Source organism: Halichondria panicea, chromosome 3 (genome assembly GCF_963675165.1).
Source record: "Halichondria panicea chromosome 3, odHalPani1.1, whole genome shotgun sequence".
Lineage (NCBI taxonomy): Eukaryota > Metazoa > Porifera > Demospongiae > Suberitida > Halichondriidae > Halichondria > Halichondria panicea.
This window is the reverse complement of record NC_087379.1, coordinates 3,248,077-3,266,271: the sequence shown is the minus strand read 5'-3', so window position 1 is coordinate 3,266,271 and position 18,195 is coordinate 3,248,077. Positions and strand designations below refer to the sequence as shown.

Here is an 18,195-nt window from a genome sequence, read left to right as displayed (position 1 = left end):
TAGATGACTATGTGAGTCTGACTGCAAGAGTACAATATGTATTATAATTATTTCAGTCTATGCCCCATGGGGGTGGAGCTAATTATACAATGTCTACCACATGGTCATCTGATCTGCATGCTCAAAACAAGTATTTCAGACTCGTTGTTTTAGACTGACAATAGCTGCAGAAGCTGTCATGCAAGGTGACAGATCATTGCTTCTTCTGCTAGCATGGTGAGCAAATTGAAAAAATGGGTCAGTACAGTATACCAGTACCATAGGTCATAATTAATTGTTATGCTTGCACACACATGTTTTCCATGACAAAATTTGGTACAGATACAGGTACTATTTCCTGGAAAAAATGTTTACTGGTTCGCCCTTGAAAAAGTGGTCCTAGATATCTACAGTTCGCATGCACGCAGCCACAGCTCTTGCTTTTGGCCACTCACTTGGACAGTTCTAAATCTAGTACAGTTGAGCCTCGATTATTTCGGATACCAGAATGACTCATCAATGAGCCACGCCCATAACTACTTTAAGTAGCCTCTGCATTCAAAATCAGAAAACGATGTCTATAGAGCTCTTCCAAGTGTACTAGCTAGTACGTCTTGGACATAATGCATCAGTGGATAGAACAAGGTATATAGCAACTATTACTATTAAAGGCTATAAGCTGAAACGTTTAGCTGCTTCTGCTAATCAGCAACGCAAAAAGCGTTCAACCACATGGACACTTAATGCATGTGCGAGTATATAAATTTTACCGAATCTTTCATCGGGATAATCGAGATTTCGGAATATGCAATATTTGAACTTTTTGCCCATAAAATGTTGTGGTATGTGTCATAATGCACACAAGTACTGTACTAGCCTCTACACAAGCTCTGCTTTTTCTGTTCTTTAATTGTCGCAATTATTCAATAAGACAGTATTAATTGGAGGAATAAAGAAAGAAATAGAGGTAGAGTTATGAAAAAGTAGAGCCTGTATCGCGAAGTCGCGTGAGGGTAGAAAGGGTGGTAGAAGGGTGAAAATAGAGATCTATGACTAATATAAAACGTGTGTGCCTGCAAGCTGGACATAGCCATATGGAATTAATTGCATGGAACTGGAAGTTTGCAAGGCAGTTTATGCCAGCTAGCTAGGTCACAACAGGGTCATGTCTGTATAGTATACTACAACCCAGTCTTATGAACTCCACTGTGCTTTGCAACTCACTCTGAGGCTGAGGACAAATAGTAAAACACAAAAAATACTTGAGATATGACAGTGGTGTTGTGATTTACTGTTAACAAGCAGTTTTGATTGGTAATAGCTTCAATTACTTGCTCTGTACTTCATCTCAGATTCAGTGTAGCTAATAACTAAAAAGGCTAAAGCTTATTGCTTTAATGGTTGTAGTTAATTTATGTTTGTGTCAAGTATTGAAAATAATATTGTGGATTTAATCATATCAAAAATTTCCTTCTAGGGTCAGTTTGGCCACAAGCTCTTATCTAGAATTTCCACGAATTAACTTTGAAGGAAAATTTCACACTGATGTAGCCACAAATAACAACGAACGACTCAATTTCTTGTTTGCAAGTATTAGCAAGGAAGACATGCTCTTGAATGGTCGTACCACTTACAATCAACATGGTACAAATACGTGGAGTTTTGTTGATTGCAAGGTTACTTCTGTAGCATATGGCATTGATGATATAAAAGTTAGTAATGAAGATGACCCCCTCATTGGCCTGTCGCTAGTTAACAATCCCAATACTGCCCCTGCCAAATTGGTGGACATCGATGTCGATGAACAGTTATTGAGTTCTGTTATTCATGGAATGAAACTCGGCATTAACTATGATCGCTTTAATCCAAAACCCAACTCCTTTATTGGTGATTTTAAACCAGCTGTAGTAGCCAGTGATTGGTGGGAGCGCCAGGCAAAATCTGAAGTGTATTTCCAGCAAACAATTGGTACCCGAATCGTTTCCAGAATTGAGAATGTGACATGGCCCAAAGTTAAATCTTCACTTCCCGGATCTAAGGCATTGGAAACGCTCCAAGAGGCATTAACAGAGGATGGTACAGCACTCTCAATCAGGTTCACCTTGTTCAATTATAGGTATCTATATGGAAACGTTATTGGGAGCATTGGTGTGTCGAAAAAAGACGAATCTTTGCAGTTTCCTGAAAGCCGCGTTATGGAATTTCTCGACAATCCTCCACTAAACCACACAGATGAGGACTGTCGTACTATTGGCGATTGGATGCATGGTGCCTATTTTGATATTGATATTGAAAAGTCTATGATAAGTATTGACATGAGCAATTCTTTTGCAATTAGTGTACAAGGCGAAATTTGTAAATTATTCAAAATTTATCTTGGTATAACCGAAACTGATACAAAGTTCAAGATAATTGGTGAAGTTCCATATCAAGATGAAACATGGTACAACAAAAATGCAGGAATTTTTGATTTTAAGCTAGACAAAACACAAATAGACTTGATTCAAACACACTCGAAAGTTGTTGTTGTTACTACTGAAGGTGAAATTGAAATTGGAAAGAGTTATGAGTCCTGTTATTATAAGAAAATTTTGTTGCACCGAGAAACACAATTTTCACCGTCTAGTGATAATGATAGTTGTGCGTGTGTGTATAGACTATTAGAAGAAACCGCTTGCATGATTCGCCCTATGGACATTTTTGTTAATAGAATGGAGAAACACAACACTGCAGACATCAAGCTGAAAATGAATTATTTTGGCGAGAAACGTCCCGGTAGAACAATAAAACTTCACGATACTAGCCCTAATGGTCGCACCTCTGAAACTGCTATTTCTTACCATGGAAAAGATACTACATCTAATGCGATTGATCTGGGTGGTTCAAATACTAAAACGGCTACCACTGACGGTAATGGGATAGCGACATTTGTGTTTAAGGCTGGAGATGTAGGAGAGCCAAGAGGAAGCATTAGAATGGATGGACAGATTTTTTCGTATAGATATTCCTCTCACGATTGTATTCTTCAAGATAACTTTATTTCAAAACAGAATGCAAAAAATATTTGTACTCCAAAAAATGAGGGAAATTACTTTGTGTTTTTGATTTGGAGCCCGTTCACTGAAGTCAGGCCATATTTCTGGGACAAACACATAGAGCCGATTTTTAAGCAGTACGAGAATCTATACCCAGCTATGAGCAGTATTGTACGGCTAGGCGACTATGATGATGTGACAAAGCCACACAACGTCAAGTTAATTTTAAATGCTATGAATCTTCCTGAGGAGCATGTGAGTTATATGCCCGTAACTAGAGATTTGTCTCCTTCAAAACGAAACATGATCTTAGAATGGCTCCAAACCCCTAATTTACCTAGAAGCTGGGAAGACATCGACCGAAAACTGTTTGAAACCCCAGCTTATTGTGACGTTCATTTCTTGTATAATGACAAAGAGGAACCTCACACGAAAATTGACTCGAACAATGCTGACACAAGCCCCCAAAAATCTGGTACCGGCTCAAAAAAAAAGAAGCTTGCATATAGACTGGCAGAATCTAAACTTGCCCTCCAATTCTCAAACATTTTGTCCCTTGCCAAAGATCAGAACTTACCTAGTAGTGACGTACTTGAAGTAGTAGATAAATTTGAAGGAACAATACCTGCTTCCAAACTTGACTCTAGTGAATTGATGTGGCAAAAATGTGAGACAAAAGACGATTTGATCGTTGCCCTCCAGATGGCTATAGCTCTTGAATTTTCAACGATTCCCCCCTACATGACTGCACTGTATTCTATCAAAGATGGCTTTAATCAGGAGGCTTACAGCATTATCCGTTCTGTTGTAATGCAGGAAATGTTACACATGGCACAAGCAGCGAATTTGTTGATTTCTATTGGCGGAAAACCGAAAATGGAAAACCCAAAGGAGAGTTTTATACCTAAATGCTTCCCAACAAATTTGCCTGGTGACGTTTTACCCAATTTGACAGTGCGTCTTGCCAAGGCCTCACCACAGCATATTCGAGATATATTTATGATGATTGAATTCCCTGATAAAATTGTGTATGACGGCAACATGCATGTTGGTGAAAAAACAGCTAATGCATTGACAATTGGAACCTTCTACTCTAAAATTGAAGAATGTATGGAAGATTTGGACGAGAAACGTTTGCTCGGTTATCCTGTTAACCCAGAGACTGATAATTTTAAGAATCAGTTGAAATGGCCGTGGAAAATGTCTGATCCTACGAGTAAATTGTACCAGGTGAAGAGTATTGAGGATGCCAAAGCAGCTATTGCCATGATAATTGAACAAGGGGAAGGAACTGATCAGTTAGATCCCACCTACCTTGGCACACAAGAGCTGGCACACTTTTATAAATTTGGTGAAATTGCGTGCAAGAAACATTTGAATTCATCTGAAGATCATAAAACATACAGTTACAAAGGTGAAGATATTGAGTTTGTCTCTGAAGGTGTTTGGCCCATGCGTGATAATCCAGCATCTAAAAACATTCCTCCGAATACACATGTCTACCATCAAGCCAAGGTATTCCACAACATGTACCTTTCTCTTCTCAACTCTTTGCAAATAGTTTTCAATGGAAAACCCGAAGAACTATATGAAGCTATATATGTTATGGAGGCTATGCAGATTCAGGCTAAAAGGCTCATGCAAATGAAAATTCCTGCACCTGATGGTCACATGCAAACATGTGGTCCGATTTTCGATTATGTGTGGAGAGACCCAGAATGTGGACCTGCTGCAACAATAAAGGAACATGCATAGCAACTTTTTGCACGGATTAAATTTCTAGATTATTTTCGGCAATACTGCTAATTACAGCGCCACTCAAAATTAATTATCAGTGTCTTGTTAATAGAACAAGAAAAATATATTTTGTGACACTTGGTGAAATTTGTATACCGTATAGCTGGTAATTTTCGGGGGGCAAAACATTCGTGGTTGAGCAATATTTAGTTACTTCATGGATAATATTTTCGTACATATAAGCCTCCGAAATAATTATAATAGTGGATCTAAAATTAATGTACCAAGGTATGAATTCCTTTTAAACTGCAATCTACCCCTAGGTCAACATTATTTTATGCATACAGAATAAAATGATGTGAGTCAGGTGTGGTTTTAAGTGGTGGCTTTCATTGGTGTGAGTCAAGTGCCATGGTGGCTTTTAGAAAAGAGTATTCAAATCATTTAGGCCTTTAATACAGCTGTTTGCACAGACGTTGCAAAATACTAAATTACTCACTGCATTATCACAAAACCAGCATACAATGTTGCTATAAAATAAGTCTTCAGCATTGATGGCTTCTAGAACTAATGACTTAACATTTCAAGAGCAGATTTGAACCAATTAAATCGATGATGCTGCCACTTGGTCTCAATTCCTCTCAGATCACGCTCAAACATCAACACAGTCCACCAGTGCATGTTCTTTGAGCTGTCTGAGTAACATGAGTGCCCTAAGGACAACCGGAGGGCTCACAGATGAATCTGGAGGAGCTTCCAATCATGCATCAGCTAGACGTGTATGATTATCGCACTGGAGCTTCTTCGATACCTTCATGGACAACGTCTGCTTCCAGCCACTCCTCCCTCTCTTCTCATGACATGTTCGACACTGAGTCTCCTTCAGTGCTGGAACTCTGTGAAATACTGAGTGAATCGCCCAACATTCAACAGTACGACTTTTCAGTAACAAGTAAGTCAATTTGAATCTTTGAAATTTTAGTATATTGTGCCGTGTATTTTACAGGTACTTGTACATGTCAAGTATCTGTACGCGATATTGCTGTCATTGAATATAGTCTAGTTTTGCTAGCTTTAAAAAGTTCTTCTTGACCCTCTTTTAGATTCTGAGCAACAGTAACTTCATGTATTATTATTTACAGGTCTCTTATATAATTATACACAGCAGAAGAGAATACATGCATGTCTCTATGCTCCAAATTGAAGAGGGTTGATCATAATTATGGGGTGGAGTTAATTATAATTAGATCTCATAATTTAATGATCTGCATGCTCATGCAAACAAGTATTTCAGACTCACTGTTTAGACTGCTGGACTAGTGACTGCTGGAGCTATCATGCAAGGTGACATATCACTGCTTCTTCTGCTAGCATAGTGAGCAAATTGATTGGGTCAGTACAGTACTGCATGCAGCATAGACCTATATAAATCTATAGTTAATTATAGACTGCTGCACATGCATCAGTATTCATGCAGTGTGCAACATGACGTTTTCCATGACCAGTAGATATGTCACGAAAATTTGATCTGGGTACTGCACTCAATTTTTGTATGCTGAAAGTATTGGTACGCCCTTGTACTCCTAGAGATCTACAGTTGCAAGCGCACGCAACAGCTCTTGCTTTTGGCCACTCGCCCGTACTTTTCCAGTATAAAATAATCAGGCAGCACTTCTACAAATGCTTAATTTCATAACCAAGGAATTACTTATCAAGTATCGACATGCTCCATTGCACATTCATTCAGATCAATAATTACATGATGAGCTTGTAGCTAATTGCCTGTGCAGCTTGTAGCTGCCTGTGCATGTATATTATATATAATGGTGTGGAAAGGACCCTAGCTTGCCATATATACATACACCTCTTTCATTACTACTATATAGATCTTGTGCAATCACAAATATTCATGTACGCCTCAGTGTGCGCATGCGCAAGCGAGGTATACGGTAGTGTGTTTGTGTATCTGTAGCTAGATCTAGTAGCTTCATGTTTGGTGACTCCACCGAGGCATCAGCACCTGTGGTGCTTTCATATATTTAGCAGACCGATATTTTCAGGGGTGAACCATATTATTTTTCAGTCCCCGGACCAACATTTTTTGAATATTGGTTCCCAGACTATTATTTTGTTCAACCATTTTTCCAGTGACAAATATACTTGTATATATGGTCTAGAAATATTAGTCCAGTTAAAATATTAATTGACAAATTAATGCTGCTGTAATTTTAAGAAGACCCTCTAAATAATTTATGCAATATTTGAACGTTTTTCCTAGATCTAGCGCCATTGCTTTGTGGCCTTAATTTTTCAGTTAATGCACACAAGTACTAAGTACTGTGCGTGTAGTGAGTATTACTAAAACCATTCTATATGTGCTTCACCTTCGTATTATTGTTGTAAAACTGCCTGTATAATCTATTGTACTTTGTACTCTTTTTGCACGGGTTTGCCAGGTGTATACCCTGTGTCTGACCTTCCTGGTTACAAGTATAGCTTCATGCTAATCAAAACTAGACAATCTTGCTGTACCAGAAACTCTATAGCAACACTAACAGCCCTAAGGCTTTAGGTTTCTAGCCACTTCTTATAACTAAAGCATATGCGTTACTTCTACTTAGATTGAAGTTGCAGTCTCTTCAGAATCATACTTGGCAACGTCTGTTCTTTACCACTTACGAGTTAGCCTTGCACTATAGCAGCTACATCAGTGAGAAAAGAGCTGCAAAGTTTCACCTTTTAAAAAGCAGCAGCCATTTAATTTGGACCTTTTTGCTGATAAACGTCTTTTTCTCACGCCGGCATTGCACTGCAGGTGCTTGGCAACGTCACTAGTTTGGGTTGTAACAATTGTGACTTACGAGGATGGATCAAAAGGAAATGCAAAAACATAACTCATATATTTTGGGTCACTCCATTGCACAATAACTTCATTTTGGTATAATAATAAAGATGGGAATAATAAAGATGGGAACACACTATCAGTATAATCTGTACGTGGTTCAAGCCTTATATTTACGCTGGTGAGTGGTGACCACCTTTATGTATGCAGCTGTAGCCACAGCGGGGTCATGTTTGTGCAGCATTATCAACTGAACTCCCTCTAATCTTATAAACTCCACTGTGCTTTGCAGCTCACTCTGAGGTTTGGAGCAAATCAGTAAATATGACACAGTGGTGCCGTGATTTACAAAATTTTCTTTTACTATTAATATTTTTCCCTAAACTAGGTAATAGTACTTTTTCTTTGTACTTCAATTCAGATTCAGTGTACATTGTAGCTAATAACTAAAAGTGCATGGAATTAATCATTATTATTAAAAATTTCCTTCCAGGGTCAGTTTGGCCACAAGCTCTTATCTACAATTTCCACGAATTAACTTTGAAGGAAAATTTAACCCTGACGTAGCCACGAATAACAATGAACGACTCAATTTCTTGTTTGCTAGTATCAGCAAGGAAGACATGCTTTTGGATGGTCGTGGCAGTTTCAATAAAAATGGCGCAAATACGTGGAGTTTTGTTGATTGCAAGGTTACTTCTGTAGCATATGGCATTGATAATATAAAAGTTGATAGTGAAGATGACTCCCTCATTGGCCTGCCGCTAGTTAACAATCCCAATACTGCCCCTGCCAAATTGGTGGATATCGATGTCGATGAACAGTTATTGAGTTCTGTTATTCATGGAATGAAACTCGGCATTAATTATGATAGCTTAAATCCGAAACCCAACTGCTTTATTGGTGATTTTAAACCAGCTGTGGTAGCCAGTGATTGGTGGGACCGCCAGGCAAAATCTGAAGCGTATTTCCAGCAAACAATTGGTACTCGAGTTGTTTCCAGAATTGAGAATGTGACGTGGTCCAAAGTTGAATCTTTACTTCCAGGATCTAAGGCATTGGAATTACTCCAAGAGGCATTAACAGAGGAGGGTACAGCACTCTCAATCAGGTTCACCTTGTTCAATTATAGCAAGAATCCTAGTGACAATTGGTTTACATATGGAAACGTTGTTGGGAGCATTGGTATATCGAAAAAAGACGACTCTTTGCAGTTTCCTGAAAGCCGTGTTATGGAATTTCTCGATAATCCTCCACTAAACCACACGGATGAGGACTGTCGTACTATTGGCGATTGGATGCATGGTGCCTATTTTGATATTGATATGGAAAAGTCTACAATAAGCATTGACATGAGCAATTCTTTTGCAATTGGTGTACAAGGCAAAATTTGTAAATTATTCAAACTCTATCTTGGTATAACCGAAACTGAAGGTAGTGATACAAAGTTCAAGATAATTGGTGAAGTTCCATATCAAGATGAAACATGGTACAACAAAAAAGCAGGAATTTTTGATTTTAAGCTAGACAAAACACAAATAGACTTGATTCAAACACACTCGAAAGTTGTTGTTGTTACTACTGAAGGTGAAATTGAAATTGGAAAGAGTTATGAGTCCTGTTATTATAAGAAAATTTTGTTGTTGCACCGAGAAACACAATTTTCGCCTTCTAGTGATAATGATAGTTATGCGTGTGTATATAGACTATTAGAAGAAACCGCTTGCATGATTCGCCCTATGGACATTTTTGTTAATAGAATGGAGAAACACAACACTGCAGACATCAGGCTGAAAATGAATTATTTTGGCGAGAAACGTCCCGGTAGAACGGTAAAACTTCACGATACTAGCCCTAATGGTCGCACCTCTGAAACTGCTATTTCTTACCATGGAAAAGATACTACATCTAATCTGGGTGGTTCAAATACTAAAACGGCTACCACTGACAGTAATGGGATAGCGACATTTGTGTTTAAGGCTGGAGATGTAGGAAGGCCAAGAGGAAGCATTAGAATGGATGGACAAGTCTTTTCGTATAGATATTCCTCTCACGATTGTATTCTTCAAGATAACTTTATTTCGAAACTAAATGCAAAAAATATTTGTACTCCAAAAAATGAGGGGAATTACTTTATGTTTTTGATTTGGAGCCCATTCACTGAAGTCAGGCCATATTTCTGGGACAAGCATATAGAGCCGATTTTTAAGCAGTACGAGAATCTATATCCAGTTATGAGCAGTATTGTAAGGCTAGGCGACTATGATGATGTAACAAAGCCACACAACGTCAAGTTAATTTTAAATGCTATGAATCTTCCTGAGGAGCATGTGAGTTATATGCCCGTAACTAGAGATTTGTCTCCTTCAAAACGAAACATGATCTTAGAATGGCTCAAAACTCCTAATTTACCTAGAAGCTGGGAAGACATCGACCGAAAACTGTTCGAAACCCCAGCTTATTGTGACGTTCATTTCTTGTATAATGACAAAGAGGAACCTCACATGAACATTAACTCAAATAATGCTGACACAAGCCCTCAAAAATCTGGTACCGGCTCAAAAAAAAAGAAGCTTGCATATAGACTGGCAGAATCTAAACTTGCCCTCCACTTCTCAAACATTTTGTCCCATGTCAGAGATCAAAACTTACCTAGTAGTGACGTACTTGAAGTAGTAGATGAATTTGTATCTCTGACAATACCTGCTTCCAAACTTGACTCTAGTGAATTGATGTGGCAAAAATGTGAGACAAAAGACGATTTGATCATTGCCCTCCAGACGGCTATAGCTCTTGAATTTTCAACGATTCCCCCCTACATGACTGCACTGTATTCTATCAAAGATGGCTTTAATCAGGAGGTTTACAGCATTATCCGTTCTGTTGTAATGCAGGAAATGTTACACATGGCACAAGCAGCGAATTTGTTGATTTCTATTGGCGGAAAACCGAAAATGGAAAACCCAAAAGAGAGTTTTATACCTAAATGCTTCCCAACAAATTTGCCCGGTGACGTTTTACCCAATTTGACAGTGCGTCTTGCCAAGGCCTCACCACAGCATATTCGAGATATATTTATGATGATTGAATTCCCTGATAAAATTGTGTATGACGGTAACATGCATGTTGGTGAAAAAACAGTTAATGCATTGACAATTGGAACCTTCTACTCTAAAATTGAAAAATGTATGGAGGATTTGGACGAGAAACGTTTGCTCGGTTATCCTGTTAACCCAGAGACTGATAATTTTATGAATCAATTGAAATGGCCGTGGAAAATGTCCGATTCTTCGAGTAAATTGTACCAGGTGAAATGTATTGAGGATGCCAAAGCAGCTATTGCCATGATAGTTGAACAAGGGGAAGGAACTGATCAGTTAGATCCCACCTACCTTGGCACACAAGAGCTGGCACACTTTTATAAATTTGGTGAAATTGCGTGCAAGAAACATTTGAATTCATCTGAAGATCATAAAACATACAGTTACAAAGGCGAAGATATTGAATTTGTCTCTGAAGGTGTTTGGCCCATGCGTGATAATCCAGCATCTAAAAACATTCCTCCGAATACACATGTCTACCACCAAGCCAAGGTATTCCACAACATGTACCTTTCTCTTCTAAACTCTTTGCAAATTGTTTTCAATGGAAAACCCGAAGAACTAGATGAAGCTATATATGTTATGGAGGCTATGCAGATTCAGGCTAAAAGGCTGATGCAAATGGAAATTCCTGCACCTGATGGTCACATGCAAACATGTGGTCCGATTTTTGATTATGTGTGGAGAGACCCAGAATGTGGTCCTGCTGCAATGATAGAGGAACATGAGTAAATTTTCGTGGCATGCACATACAACTGAACTAGAATAGCAACTGTTTTGCACGTAATATTATTTTTGGCAAAAATTATTTTGTGTGACACTGATGGAGTACCGTATAGCTGGTAATTTCCAGGGGACAAAATATTCGTGGTTGGAGCTTAGACCACGAATGAAGCAACCTTGCCTACCTTTACCTGCAGTGCCCCTGGCAAATTATGCCGGCATAATAGGATTAAAAATTTTGAATTTGGTCAATTTGGTACAAATATGACGGTCCTCTACGTTGCTGAACGTGTTTTCTCTTTTAAATTACTCTTTCACGGCTAGAAGATTATGTTGAATCTTCAGTTATGTTACTGGCAAATGTACAATACAACAAGAGATAATTTGTTGTTACTATTACTGCTGAAAAAAGGACATCAATGTGGGGCATAATAGGCAGAAAAAAGAGCATGATTTGCCAGGGCCTAACCACGAAGTGACTAAATATTGCTCCAACCACGAATGTTTTGTCCCCCAAAAATTACCAGCTATACCGTAGTTGGACACATTTGTCATTTGTAACTTCACAAAGGAAGGCTCTGAGGAGTTCTTCCTCTTTAATACAATCATGTAGTCTACTACAAATATTTATAAGCTTCATTCCACAATGAATGAGTTTGAAATGGAATCTGTAGGAATCCCTTTCAGACTGCGATCTCATATTGAATAGCTGGGTAAGGGTCAGGGGTAAGAGGTAAGAACATTAAGGATAAAAATGGAGTGTTGTCTTTTGTTAAAGTGGTGGCTTTTAGAAAAGCCGGTTCAAATCATTTAGGATAGAGTTCCTTAATATTCTTGGCTCTGAGAGTCACTCTTCTTTCCAGAGTGTCCACTTTTCTTTGGCAGGAGTATGGCTTGAATGTTGGGAAGCACACCACCCTGTGCAATAGTCACACCAGCAAGAAGCTTGTTTAATTCCTCATCATTTCTGATGGCTAGTTGAAGATGCCTTGGATTAATACGCTGTTTCTTATTGTCACGAGCTGCATTGCCAGCCAACTCCAGAATCTCAGCTGCCAGATATTCCATGACTGCTGCTAGGTAGACTGGAGCACCAGCTCCGATTCTCTCAGCGTAGTGACCTTGTCTGAGAAGCCGATGAACACGACCAACGGGGAACTGTAGACCAGCACGGGCAGATCGAGTCTTGGCCTTGGCACGAGCTTTGCCTCCTTTTCCACGTCCAGACATTGTTATGAATCTTGAGAGTGCTGAATTGTAACTGTATTAACACAAGTTCTTCAATTACAAAGAAGCTCAGAAAACTTTTATACTCCATTTTTGCCGCCAAACACGTGTAGGATCAAAAAGAAAAGATCATTCTGCTGTCTACCAATCAGGTCTGATTTTTTCTACCCGACCTGATTGTACGCTCGAATTGTGTCCGGTGGGCACACCCACTAATCATCAAGAAGAGGTGTGGTTCGATTCAATCTCCACGTGTACGTGTGCTTCCTGTAGGAGGTTTATCATGGATCTCTTTGGTGATCTTCCTCCTCCTTCCACAGGTACTCCTATGAACTTGATTGCATGACTTCATCTCATATCTTCACATGCTACAGCACCGGCTTTGTCTGAAGACCTCCCTCCAAAATCGGAGTCTGCTAATAGGAAGAGGCATTTGGTTGGAGACGATCACGGATCTGACCCTAAACAGCCTAAACTAGGTGTCATTAGATTCTGTGTAATTATGTGCGAACCTCTTTGTAGTGGTTTGGATCTTTAGGGGCACCTTGAACCTGTTTGTTGCATTCAAGGGCTACTTGCATGCTTTAATTGTAAATGTACAGTCAGGGTTTGACTATCTACTATTGTTAAATCAGAGGTGGTCAAGCTGCAAGGGTTCCTTGGAGAAAGGAAGGGAGAGAGGGAGGATATGCAGGATGCTCACCTCATCTTGGACGACTGTACACCACCTTCCGTTTCCAACTCCTTACCCAATAACATGTGCGTGATTTCTTAGATGTGTGCAGTGTATACCATTAATTGGCAGTCCTTCCGATCAGTATCGGTATCCATGTGATTTAGAAGCCCTCAGCCACTTTAGTACCCTCGCTACGCTCGGGATACTAAATCAGTGCCTTTGGGCTTCTAAATCCCATAGACACCTCCAAAACAGTGTCTGACTATTATTTAGACATTCGTATGCCATTGCTACAAAGTCCTTTCCAGTAAAATCTCACACTTTGAACAGACGGCTGTAATAGCTATATCTAATTGTCAATGGACTGGAGGACCAAATATTACAGAAGTAGCTGAAATATTCTGTCCCCCAGGACCAAATAATTATGTTTTCCAGTTTGGGGGATAGAATATTTCAGATTACCAAATATTTCGTGACAAATTCTTATTAGAATTAAGACTAGTATTATAATTGCATGTGACATTGTAGTGTGAGAGTGGCTTACTATGGTGTTTTCGATGGCCATGCTGGACCAAGAGCCTCCAAGTTTGTTGCTGACCACTTGCACAAGAACATCATGACCTACTTACCGAAAGGTGAGCTCAAACACTTATAATAGTCTTTTGATCACGTTTTCAAGGTTACAAGGGTGTAATAAAAGTCATGTGTTATATTATTTTTAGTACACAGTAGCAAGCCTCGAGGTGTGATTTGGTAAGGGGTCATCGTGATAAACACATAATTATAGAGAATCCTCGTGTTTTATTACAGGGTTTTGCAAAATCCTTGCAACAGGGCTAAACAGACACTGCAAAGACTTCCATATATGGAAGTCAACTGCTGACTATAATATTTTGGGTACAGGGTTTTGCAGAGTTCTTGTAACAGGGCTAAGCAGACACAGCAATGACTTCCATATATGGAAGTCAACTGCTGACTTTTACTTATTATTACTTTTATTATTGTACATGTGCAGGTATCTGTATTTTGAATTGAAAGATGTCCTGGAGCCTTAAGAGAGCATCAGCTTATTCACAAGATTTAATTAAGGTGGTGGGTGGTGCACCATGGAAATGCTTATCAGGCTGTCATTGAAAAGAGCAACAGTTCTGCACACAGTTGAAGCAAATTGTCTTGTCACCAACTTTACGACATTTCCACCTGGTACACCGTCCATGCACCACCTTAAATCTTGTCAGGATGTCCTCCTGATCTTGTGATGCTCTCTTTTAGGCTCACAGGACAACTTTCAATTCAAGCCATTCGAATAATTATACACATACCAGAGTGTCATACAATTGCAATTAGAGAGGGGACTTTCAAACATTACCATTTGAAACATCACCAGAACATAAAAAAAAAGGTCAACAGTTATTTCGATACCCTACCGCTATGGGCACTCAAATACAACTGAGTACCTAAATGCACATTTTAGGGGGGGGGGGGGGGGGGGATTGGAGCCAGAGGAGGGATATAATCATATCCCTCCTCTGTATGAGCAGTATGACACCCTGCATAGTACACACAATATTTTAAGTCAGCAGTTGACTTGACTTCCATATATGGAAGTCATTGCTGTGTCTGTTTAGCCCTGTTGCAAGAATTCTGCAAAACCCTGTAGAATACACAGGCAACTTACCTTCGGGGCTTCGCCCTCATGCTTGTGCCTGTATATTTCATAAAACACTCAGTCTCATGCTATATCTATTACATACAGACCTTTGCCAAGTTGGTATGCAATGTACATGTACAGTATACCGATTGGCGATGATTTAAACCATTTGAGCGTATATTTCTACTGTGTGCAATGTACTTGCTAGTGTCATTAATATCTGTCGACTATACTGCAAAGTCTCAGTTGGTATCCCTGGAAAGTAGTAATTGTTTAGAGTGTATGCATGTACAATGTACATGTAAATTCGTGTCTATAACGTTCATAATCATCTTGCGTATAATATTTATTTTGCTCAGGTAATGTGCAGAACCTTGATAGAGAGGTCAAGAAATGTTTGGTTGAATCATTCAAGAAGACAGATGACGATTTCCTCCAAAAAGCATCGGCAGCCAGTCCTTCATGGAAGGTCAGGGTGCAACTGCAACACAGCAGGTGCACTTACTGTGGGTAAAACATCTATTGGGTTTTGTATGGGTAGCTCTATAGCTGCTTTGTAACCTGGTGCAAGTTGTTTCAGTTCTAGAATGTACAATGCATGTAGTATTGCAGTTCTAGAATGTACAATGCATGTAGTGTTGGAGTTATACATGCATGTATTGATCACTTAATTACCATGATTTTATTTCTTGTAATTGATACCGTACGTATATGTGTAGCAATTGCAAATTAGCTGACCCTAACCTTTTACTAGTTTTAATTTACTGGATATAAAATATTTGCAGCCCCTATATTTGTTACTCATATTCACGATTGAAACTTCATTGTTACAATCGTAAAAATTGACCGCTAACACGTTATAATTATTTTCACATAATTATATTGGAGATGATAATTATTTTGTAATTATGATACACTTTCAGACTCGTATCTTTTACAGGATGGTACCACAGTGACATCTCTCCTGGTACTGGACAACACCATCTACTCTGCTAATGTTGGGGACAGTAGAGCTGTGCTCTGTCGCAGATCAGAGGGAGACAAGCTGATTTTTGTAGGGCTCTCCAAAGATCATGGACCCTCTAATGTCTGTTACTTAATTTATTCATCGTGTTCACTTTTGTTTTTGCTGATACATGTATAGTTTGAAGAGAGAAAGAGAATTGAGAAAGCAGGAGGAGTTGTTCGGTATGCAAGAATGTGCTGAATTAACCTATATTTGTACATGTAGTTACATGGTTCATTTATACCCCCACCCGCTGGTAATGGTTGTGTAATGGGACATGTCGATCACCTTCAATTAATGTTACCCTAATGACCTTACACTGTGACTCCTCCAGTGAGGGTCGTGTGATGGGTATACTGGAGGTGTCCCGCTCTATTGGGGATGGAAGATTCAAAGGATGCGGGGTTACCTGCAAACCCGATGTGTTTCGTTGTACAATCACAGATAAAGATCAGTAAGTGTAGAATAATATTATGTGTATCAGTGACCATTATTTAGCCATAAAATTGCTGTATTATGGATTCAGAGCCTAGACTCTATAGCTTCCATGATTCCCATGATTCCATGCTTACACACCACACACCAAATACAATCAGTGTAGAACCGCTATATTAAAAGTACTGTAGTGCTATAATTATGTAAGCAAATTATGAGCATAAAATTTAATTATTGAGGCTCCGAAAAATTTGCAATATTTATTTATGTATGCGATCAGGCCTCGACTAAAAGCCAATTTAATTGTGTGATACGAATTTATGCGAAATGGTGATCGCTCGCATAAATGCAATTAGTTAGCATCACGCATACATTTCTAGCACCACAGTCTGCATGTGTTGACTAACTGAGTCTACATTACATGTAAGTAAGTATAAACCTGCAAGTTGTCTTGCAGGTTTATACTCATTGGCTGTGATGGTCTGTGGAAAGTGTTCACTGCTGAAGATGCTGCCAGGTTCATCATTGAAGTTCTACAGGTACAGTGTACATACAATTGTATGTGATCGACGATAATGCGTGTGTAGAACAGTACGTGCATCTTGGTATGCCAATTTCCACATACCAACTTCCACACGCACACACACACACACACACACACATACACACCGCTTGGAAAATTGTCTAGGATGAAAGTATAAAGTCACCTAAAGGTGAGTAACATCACAATTTAAGATACAAGCTACTTCTCTGCTAGTCGGTATATACATGTACACCTGCTGATCCCAATTTTGGTGCTGCCTACTGTAGCTGGTCTAAGATCTGGTTAAGAGATCAAATCTTGTAGAGATTCCTTGGTCAGCCTGAATGACTACACTCCAGACATAACTCTTGCTTGCAGATTAAATTGCTTTTATATATGCGTACCAATAATCATGTACAAGTCCATTTTAGCCTATTACCCATGTACCTGCCACTATTTGGCAGTGGAGTCAGCTTGGTGTTGCTTCCATGTTGCCTGGCTTATGATCTGGTTAGATCAATGCTTATAGAGCTTCCGCTTGGTCTTGCACCTGAACGGTATAAAATTCTAATTTCTGTTACAGTTACTACTGCCAACCCAAACACCCCCTCCTACATGCATGCATGCATGCATGCATACTTGCGTTATACACCCACCCCTACTTAATTGTAAACATTGCTCTTTCGCAATAAATGCTAGTAGAGTCAGCTTGGTGTTGCTTCCATGTTGAGTGGCTTATGATCTGGTTAGACTTGCAGTATATCAAAGCCTTCAGAGTTTCCTGTGGTTAACTTAGTTGCTTTTGGTCTTTCAGTGAATATACTCTTGCCTTAAAATTCAATTGGGTCTATGTTCATTGCATAACTCCTGATAAAACTCACCCCCTTTACTTGCATGCATTAATGCTAGATGACGAGAAGGGTACCAACTTTGAGTCCGGTGGGCCCAAGATGCTTAAAGAAGTTCGTTATGAAGAGGCGTGCAACCGATTGGCAGTAGAGGCTGTGAGGAGAGGCTGCACTGACAATGTGACTGTCATGATCATTGACATTCTGCACCCACACTCTAAGAGGGCCTAATCTTGCTTAGCTGTTTATCAATATCATTGTTCGATTATGTCATGACATGAATAAATTATATTACATTGCCTCATTGAGCTACAGTCATGCATTTTTCCATGTGTTCTGACATTTGAATTGGCTATGAATAATTAATAGCTAACTCTAGATCTATGAGTCATAGTATGGCTATAAAAGTCTT

General features: G+C 39.2%; 5 protein-coding genes across 5 annotated transcripts in view; 3 read left to right on the top strand and 2 right to left on the bottom strand.

Annotated features, from left to right (window-relative positions):
* LOC135332946 (signal peptidase complex subunit 1-like) overlaps positions 1–18,195 on the bottom strand; it is a 70,319-nt gene that overhangs the window by 28,475 nt on the left and 23,649 nt on the right. The window lies entirely within an intron of this gene.
* On the top strand, positions 87–4,886 carry LOC135332928 (uncharacterized). The gene is made up of 2 exons (XM_064527861.1): positions 87–216; positions 1,457–4,886. Exons 1-2 carry the CDS (start codon positions 179–181, stop codon positions 4,767–4,769), a joined length of 3,351 nt encoding a protein of 1,116 aa, XP_064383931.1. The 5' UTR covers positions 87–178; the 3' UTR covers positions 4,770–4,886.
* On the top strand, positions 5,970–11,518 carry LOC135332931 (uncharacterized). The gene is made up of 2 exons (XM_064527863.1): positions 5,970–6,126; positions 8,087–11,518. Exon 2 carries the CDS (start codon positions 8,217–8,219, stop codon positions 11,424–11,426), a length of 3,210 nt encoding a protein of 1,069 aa, XP_064383933.1. The 5' UTR covers positions 5,970–6,126; positions 8,087–8,216; the 3' UTR covers positions 11,427–11,518.
* On the bottom strand, positions 9,785–12,716 carry LOC135332944 (histone H2A-like). The gene has a single exon (XM_064527880.1). It carries the CDS (start codon positions 12,645–12,647, stop codon positions 12,243–12,245), a length of 405 nt encoding a protein of 134 aa, XP_064383950.1. The 5' UTR covers positions 12,648–12,716; the 3' UTR covers positions 9,785–12,242.
* Positions 12,764–18,131, top strand: LOC135332939 (integrin-linked kinase-associated serine/threonine phosphatase 2C-like). The gene is made up of 11 exons (XM_064527875.1): positions 12,764–12,964; positions 13,019–13,123; positions 13,280–13,403; positions 13,849–13,955; positions 15,331–15,440; positions 15,912–16,058; positions 16,116–16,159; positions 16,312–16,431; positions 16,870–16,951; positions 17,101–17,125; positions 17,845–18,131. The coding sequence occupies exons 1-11, from the start codon at positions 12,928–12,930 to the stop codon at positions 18,012–18,014; spliced, it is 1,071 nt and encodes a 356-aa protein (XP_064383945.1). The 5' UTR covers positions 12,764–12,927; the 3' UTR covers positions 18,015–18,131.